This window comes from Raphanus sativus, unplaced genomic scaffold (genome assembly GCF_000801105.2).
Source record: "Raphanus sativus cultivar WK10039 unplaced genomic scaffold, ASM80110v3 Scaffold4102, whole genome shotgun sequence".
NCBI lineage: Eukaryota > Viridiplantae > Streptophyta > Magnoliopsida > Brassicales > Brassicaceae > Raphanus > Raphanus sativus.
The window spans coordinates 1-8,503 of NW_026619405.1; the positions used below are offsets into that span (position 1 = coordinate 1).

Below are 8,503 nucleotides of genomic sequence, written 5' to 3' on the forward strand. Positions count from 1 at the left end.
ATAAAGGTGTATTTAATTTAAAAACTTACAAAATAAATGTTAGGTCCAACATAATGTTTCTGTTTTAATAAGATAGATTTTATCATAAGGTGTAATTTTTCAAAGTTCAACACAAGTACGTCTAATCTATTAAAACTGAAGTACAAATAGTAATTAACCCTAAGTTTTGCACAAAAATTACTAACTAATGCCACTTAATCTTAACAATAAAATTAAATCTCTCCCAAGCTTTTATTAGTTGTATCGACAAAGCCCATTCACATTAATGTTGATGATCGACAATAACCACCTGGGCCGAAATATGTATAGTTTTAAACATATTACAAATCTATGAGTATTATTTGAATAATGACACTATCAAAACATGTATATATTACAACAATACACGATTATATTTAAGGTTTTTTTTTGTAAGTACCTTGAGGTAGTAGACAACCGATCCTGTTTTGGTTATTATATACTTTAATCCTACGTTTTATATCATATGATTTACGAAATTTACTGATTCTGTTTGGTGATTATATATTTGAATTAGTTCGGTTTAAGAAGTCCACGGGTCTGTTTTTGGGATCACCATTTCTTACCTACACAAAAATTTGAAATATAAGATATTTCAAAAGGGAGATCAATATATACGTGTTGTGCTAATTATAAAAAGCAATATATACGTGCCAATAAAATATCACAATCAAATATGTAAATAATATATTGCTGGTATATAGATAACCAATGGAAACTAAAAATCTAAACGAAAATTTACTACTCATAATAAAAGCTTGATTTCCATAGATGAACTATCTCCATATATGAACTACTCACAGATTTTGACTTGGTGTTCAATAGAAAAAAAAACAAAAAAACAAATAATTAGTTAGGTTGAAAACAACGTGTACATTGATATTTTCCAGATTCTTTGGTGGCCTTTGTCCGTTAATATCTTCGTAAAGCATATTTTCTTTGTAAATGTATATGGCCCATATTAGTAACCAAACTATGTTTATTCTTTTGTTTCTACACATAAATCCCAAACTGTAAATGTTGAAATTATTATTTTTGAATATATTTGTACGTGATTTGAAGATTGACATGAAACTTATTAATATATTGATGTTATATTTCTGTCGTACAATAAAACACGTTAGTTAACTTTTGTAAATTTATAATTAAAGGTATATTTAAACATAGATCGAAAATATTATTTTGTATAATCACATAACTAATACAACATACATCCAATATAAAATTATAATAAGATCAGCAACACAATATACAGTATAAAAAATAAACTGAAGAAGTGTGTTGCTGAAAAAAGTAAACTAAAAAAAGTGCAAATGGAAATATTAAATTGTTATATGTTTGACATATTATATTTATCTTAGTTAAAACAAAAACCCGTGCGGACGCACGGATCAAAACTGTAGTTTACATCTTATCTATACTATACTAAAAGGTGAATAAGAGCTCCATTGAGTCTATCCACATCAGCAAATTAAATCAGCCAATGAGGTGGATTCTTTTCACCACGTCAGACATCCATTGTACGAATTTGGTACTTTGTTCTCTTCGCCGGTTCCGTTTCTAGACGATCGACACACAACTCCACTTCCTCTGCAATCAATTCTCTGAAATCAAACAGCTTTGTTTCGACTTTCTACCTCTTTATTTCTTTATAAATCTCTTTTTGTAGATATTTTCTTTTTCTCATTTGATATTTTCTTCTTCTCAGATTCTAACTGAAAATCAATTGGTTCCGGCGATCTCAACTCAAAGAAATTAAACGTGAAGACTGATGTCTCATCCACTGATCGTACCGGCCAACCCTTTGCTCTACTAATCAATAAAAGAGGGGAAAAGGTGTCTCTTCCTCCAAAGCTGTCTCCGGCGAGTCTATGTCGAAGAAACTAAAGGGCAAGGCCGTTGTCTCCTCCGATCAAGTGTTGTTCTTCATGTGGAATTCGGACCAGAAGAAGGGGAATTAACGTTTCGTCTCCTCCTCATCGACGAACAGGTTTACTCCAAGGCTTCGAAAAAGTTCAAAGCTTTAGAGAAAGCGAAGCTTGCGGCAGAACTTAAGGTAAACCCTCAACTCCAATTGTGAGTTTCGGGTTCAAAGCCAGTTGCTTTACAGCTTTTTCCCTGAAAAAAGTATGATCATGGTGTGTAGGCAAAACAGGGCAAAGATGTCTCTAAGAAGAGCACGAAGAAGAGTTCACAACGGGATGCATATGAAGAGAATCCTGAGGATTTTATGGACCCTGAGACTCCTGTTGGTGAGAGGAAACAACTCTCTTTACAGATGGCTAAGCAATACAGTCCTGCTGCCGTAGACAGAGCGTAAGTGTTTATAGAACTCTGATCTTGGTGTTGTGGTGTGTTTCATTTGTCCCTCTAGATAAATTCTCTGTTGTTGTTTGTTTGATTTGGTCAGGTGGTACGCTTGGTGGGAGAAAGCTGGTTTCTTTACTGTGGATGCTAAGAGTTCCAAGCCAGTGTTTGTTATTGTAAGACCTTTAGTTCGGTTCTGAAGAAAATCTTAAGGGCTTCTTTGATCCTGTAATTTGTTTCTGTAGGTTCTTCCTCCTCCAAATGTGAATGGACTCTTGCATATTGGCCATGCCTTAACAACTGCAATCCAGGTTTCATTAATACAGTTTTTTTTTGTTTTTTTTTTTGCCCTTCTTTTTTCACGTCAGAAATGGATGCCAAAAAGAAAATTTTACACTTTTTTTATTGGTCTCCGATTTCATATATGTATATATATGCTTTTTAGACAAAATATGCGACACCAGACGTCACCGTAAAAGAGTGAAGTTACATTGCAAAAGTAAGAAGAATCACTATCATCATACGATGTTTTGTGGGGACAATGATCTAATAAAGAGTATTTTATTAGTGACAATGAATTTGCACTAAAGCTACTGATAATTGGTTCATTTTACTATGCCCGTATGCCGCATTGGCACTGAGCTCACAAGAGAGTACATTAAGAAACTCTTCTCTTAAATTTGTCTCATGTAATTAGCATTCTGCAATCAACTGATAGTTCACTCAGTGTTATCAGAACATTTTAAACTAAGTTTCATTACCATGGTTTTGATATTTCTATTACAGCTATCTATATGGTCACGAGGAGCTTGCTATATGTGAAGATATATATAGATGTGGAATGTCTCAATTCTCAAAGATATACTCTGGTTTCTATTGATGGTGCATACTGGAGATGGTGTCTTTCCTCATATAAAGAAAGATGACTATCTGAATTTATGTTATTTTTTTGTTCCATTCAGTTTTAACTACAAGCTATGCTGGTGCAATAGTTTTAATGCCTATTAATTCTTTTGCAAAGACAGGTCATATGGCCGATACCGGATTGATTCTGAGGCAACACCAACAATATTGAGTTGTCTATCGTACAACCTCTGCTACTAGAGATACTGAGCTTTCCTGTAAGTGTAAACTTTGAACACTGTTTCCAGACTAGTGTTTATGTTTTCTGCCCCAGGTTTCTAAAAAAATGGCGAAGGCTGTGAGCGGGTCAGGTGGACAGAGATTGGGAACAAAACATTTCAAGCTCACACGTTTCGAAGAGGTAAGATTTCAATCCTTTATCACAAACCGTTGGCGCATTGGTTCCACTTAGATTCTGTGTGAAGTGATTGCTTTGTCATCAGTGTTTTACAAGTCACCACTAGACTCACTGAGTTACTATTTAAAGCACTTGGTTAGTAAACCCGTGTTGGTTGAATATCAAATTTATTTGTTAATTAGGTATTAACTGGTACACGAGTGAGAGACAATGAGTTTGTCACGACTAATGATATTTGTTATGAGACAAACATTTGTTGACGTTAGCTTCTGTTTTATTTTCCAGAAAATAAGCTCTGGATAGAGGCTGAAAGCGAAGAAGAATTCCTGGATCTACAAATCCTACAACTTTGAAGATTGGATGGTAAGAAAGTTTTATCATCTGTATTAACTCTTTAGGTCTCTCTTTATCTTTGAGAAAGTTGATGCGGACGCAGCCAAGTGTTTGGGTGTACGTCAGTGAAGTGTTGTTATAGTTGTTTCTGGACTCATGCCTGATACTAATTGTGGCTGAGTTTTACAGTTCAATTATGCAGTGTTCTTTGATTATATTAGTTTGATGACGTAGGAGAAAATGAACCTAATGCGGATATGTGAATGTGTTACACAGATCTAGAAGTTGTTGATTCAAGACAGTGTTGTCTACATGTTCTTGCTCTGACGAAGAGTGGAAAACAATAAAGGAGAATACCATGTCTGAAAATTGGAGATGGAATAAAAACTCATTTGGTTGTTTTTGGTTTTCTTCGTTGTCCCTTTTTACTGAAAAATCTATTGTACAATTTGCGATTTCACATTCGTTTTATGCCAAGTGAGTGTGTATGAAGATTTCCTAATAAGAATATCTCCCATTTATTATCCATGGTATCAGTATTGTAAATTCTTATAGGCCTTTTTTTCAGTGTGGCCTTTTATTATATTTGAGAAGCAATTAACTTAAATTTTGTAAATAATTAATAATACCTTAATAATTTTATAGATTTATCTCTGTTTCTGTTTTCAAAACATAAATGAAAATAGTAGTATAAGCAAAAAAAAAATTATATTTTAACGTCATCGTCAAAACACTAAACCATAAATTTTTAGATAAATTAAATTGTTAGATAAATCTCAAACTCTAAATCAAAAACAATAAATCTTTAATTATTTTTAAGATTTAGTGTTTAGTATTTTGATTTAGAGTTTAAGATTATGATTTACCCAAGAATTTAGAGTTTAAATTTTAGGGGTTAGAGTTTAGTGTTTTGACCATGTTAACATATTTAAAAAAAAACATTCTTTTCTTTAATACGCAAAAGAAAATATTATTTTGCATATACTAGGGTTTAGGATTTAGAGTTTAGGATTATCCAATGTTTTAGAGTTTACTCAAGGGTTTAAGATTTATGGTTTAATGCTTTTTGACGACGTTAAAATATTTTTAAAATATTGTTTTTGCAACTACTACTTTTTTACGTTTTATATTTTTAAAAAATAATATAACTTGAAATATTTATTTCTTTTTTTAAATATATTAATTATGAAATAACATATTTATATTGGTCGGTGAACCTACAAAATTATCCTAGGGGTGACCTAAGAATACATTTTTTAATTATACTTTTTCTTTCTAAAAAATGTGCTAATCTTTTATAAGGCTTCCATGAAGCATTATAAACAAATTTAAAATTATTATAATATAAAATATTTTTGTGACATGCAATAAAATTTTATAACTGTCATTCAGAGTCTTTTAATATATAAAAACTATTAATATATATTAGTATGCATATTTTTATTTTACCTTTATGATTATACACATATTTTATGAATAGTTTAATATAAAAACGATTGTTAGATCATCGGCATTGTAAGATAAAATTGTATGGAATATTTAAATAACAAAAAACTAAATGTATCTCCTCTTATACTAAATCTTCCACACTAGATAGTTTATTAACACATGAAGATTTTAAAATATTTGATTTCAACGCAACAAGATTATTAGTAAATTTTAAATAGAAACTATCCGCGCGTAGCGCGGAAATCGATCTAGTATGTATAAACGGCATTGACTAATCTCCTTGAGTTTGATTAGGCACAAGAAATAATAATAATAGTAGAATAATAGATATACAAACTCCAAATGGAATATTCGAAAGAACAGAGTAACACAAGAAAGGTTAGACACATGCTTCCATTGGATATTTTCTTTCTTGATTCCAAATATATCTGAACATCTGAGAAGAAGGCAAAACAAAAGTCTCTTTTCCCCTCTCTCCAGAAAGTATGGAGTTTCAGGGAGCAAGAGAGAACAACATAGAGAAGGAAGAAGTAGCAGTGATGGAGGAGAGGATATATGTTGCTGTAGGGAACGAAACTGCCAAGAACAAGTCAAATCTCACATGGGCAATAGATAACTCTGATGGGAACAAGATATGTATCGTTCTTGTTCACCAACCTGCTCAAATGATTCCTGTTTGTAAGTTCTTTCTCTCCCCCTTCACTCCAACAACTCCTAAAGTCCATAGATTCAATGGTTGTGTCATGAAACAGAGCTTAAAGAGTTTTTTTTTACCTTTCCTCTCTCCAGTGGGTACCAAGTTCCATGCTGCAACGGTAGATGAAGAGTTAGTGAGAACATACAGAGAAAAACAAAAGGCGAAAACAGAGAAAATTCTTGATGAGTACCTTAGAATTTGCCTGCAGAAAGGGGTATGCCTATATATATATATATACAAATATGAAGTTTCTGCCATTTCTTAAGGGGATTGATTTTGCAGGTCCATGCAGAAAAGCTCTGATTTCTGGACTCGGTAGAGAAGGGAATTGTGCAGATGATTTCTGAGAAGAGAGTCAGGAAGTTTGTAATGGGAGCAGCTGCAGACAAACACTATTCAACGTATTCTTGTCTTAGACTCTCACTTGCTTTGTTATGAATGAACGAGAACTTGAAAAAATCAAAGAAACTTAAAAGAGCAAAACGAATTAAGACATACTTGTTTATGGTTTGTATATTGATATATAAATAAATAAATTTGCAATCCTTTAGATATGTATTTATAGTAACCTCAAAAATCCGATTTCTTTTTCTTTTAGGAAATTTTTTTTATCCTAGAAAAAGTAACTTAAGACACTTCGAGTTTGACATTGGTGGTGGTGATCAATTTGTAGGAAAATGGTAGATTTGAGATCGAGGAAAGCTAACTTTGTCTGCCAACATGCATCTGTGACTTGTCATATTCGGTTTGTCTGCAAAGGACATCTCATTCATACAAGGTTTAAGCCAGAGAGTCCTCTTTTTTTCCATATAGATACAGCAGTTGATGCTTTATTACTTAAACATGTGCGTAACCAATGCAGGGAACCTAGAATGGATGTCCGAGCTCTCTTATCTGGCTTTCAGGGGCTTCTGTCCACACAAAGTAGCAGCAATTCAGATATGCAAAGTGGAAGATCAAAGGAGGAAAGCGAGGTGGAGGAGGAGGAGGAAGAAGAGGAGAGAATATCACGAACCAGTTCTTGTCGGTCTGCTAGTACATCGTCATACTATGGAGGGTCTGAAGCTTCATCAAGTATAGATGAAGTTTCATCAAGTATAACGGAAGAGACATCAGACCACTCACCTCCTCCCTCTTTACCTGTAAATAGAAAATCCTTTTACAGTTTTGTTTGTTATTTTTTTCTTTCTTTGCTTTGCATTTCGCCTGACTCTGAGTTACTTAAGCTGCTATGATCCACCAGTGCAGCGGGATGGGACGAGGCATGATAACCTTCCTGATCAACTCCATCAAACTCTTGCATAGGCTTGCCATCCAAAACGACAACCAGCCTGAGTGACCCCCACCATTACCTGAAAAGTTACAAAGGAAGAAGCAGAAAAGCTGCAAAGATCTTGATCACATCTGTAGTATTTGTAAAATCCAATCAAAGTTCAAAACGGAGGCAAACCATCTCGGCATCTCCCATCATTCATCTATAGCTATATTCAAGTCTCTATATGGTTTAAAATTAGTAAGTGATTCAGTTCAACATATCCTTTGTGATATATTGTTACATTTGCTGTGAAAATTAAAAAGGGTTATGGAAAAGTGCACAGGCTGCCTTTCTTGTTCTAGAGACACAACCCAATTAGAGTTCAGTCTCCGAGCAAAATCCTCTACTTCCCTGTTATAACATGAAGTTCATCTTTTTTAATTTATTTCACTAAGTGGCTGCTGCGCAACTTGATGAAGGTCTCTAGATATATGTAGAAGTTATATTTGGAGGAGTGAGTGTTGACCAATCAATAAATATGTTTAAAATAACAAGTGATGTTTACCTATCAAGCATTTCCTTCAGAGCTGGTTCAAGTCCATCCATCATCTATATAACCATCTTCAAACTCAGTCTTCAGTGAATTTTTCTTTCTCTACACATTTTTACCTCTTGTTCAACTTGTTGGATTGATCCATTAGCAGTTTCAAGCCATATATAGGATCCTCATCATCTGTGATCGTTCGTCTTGGTCCAAGGTAAAGTAAGAATCATCTAGGTAATCATACACAGATCGAAAAATTCAACACTCAGCCACAAAGCACAATCCCTTAGACTATATTTAAAAAGTGATTTTGCCACATGTCTTTTATACATTTATTTTCACAAAAATAATATGACATATCTACTAGAATTGATGACATATCTTATAGATTAATATGACATAGACAATTATATTTAATGTTAATTTATATTTTTGGTAAAAATTTTAAAATATGGTAATAACTCATATATTACATTTATTGTCGATTTATATTTTTGAACTTTTTAAAATATGGTAATAACTCATAAATCATCATTAAAATAAATATATTCAATTATGAAATTTCAAATTTCGAAATATCATTTAAATTAAAAATATTTCAAAAATATATACATATTTTTAGAAAATTATAAAAATTAA

General features: G+C 32.7%; 1 protein-coding gene, 1 long non-coding RNA gene and 1 pseudogene across 7 annotated transcripts; 2 read left to right on the forward strand and 1 right to left on the reverse strand.

Moving 5' to 3' along the window:
- Positions 1 to 2,008: 2,008 nt before the first annotated feature.
- LOC130494463 (peptide chain release factor PrfB3, chloroplastic-like) lies at positions 2,009 to 4,445 on the forward strand (the record flags this gene model as incomplete). 6 transcript variants are annotated; one of them, XM_057001872.1, is given in 8 exon segments in its annotated part: positions 2,009 to 2,074; positions 2,165 to 2,334; positions 2,429 to 2,501; positions 2,571 to 2,636; positions 2,771 to 2,824; positions 3,112 to 3,589; positions 3,872 to 3,949; positions 4,196 to 4,445. In XM_057001872.1, coding segments are annotated over 5 exon segments (414 nt in total), but the record flags the coding sequence as incomplete, so codon positions are not given.
- Positions 4,446 to 5,853: 1,408 nt separating this feature from the next.
- Positions 5,854 to 7,448, forward strand: LOC130507158 (U-box domain-containing protein 33-like; annotated as a pseudogene).
- LOC130507159 (uncharacterized) lies at positions 6,004 to 8,131 on the reverse strand. The gene is made up of 4 exons (XR_008942223.1): positions 7,886 to 8,131; positions 7,081 to 7,731; positions 6,256 to 6,976; positions 6,004 to 6,175 (listed from the first exon to the last, which is right to left on the reverse strand). It is a non-coding gene; the product is annotated as an uncharacterized LOC130507159 (long non-coding RNA).
- Positions 8,132 to 8,503: the final 372 nt, after the last annotated feature.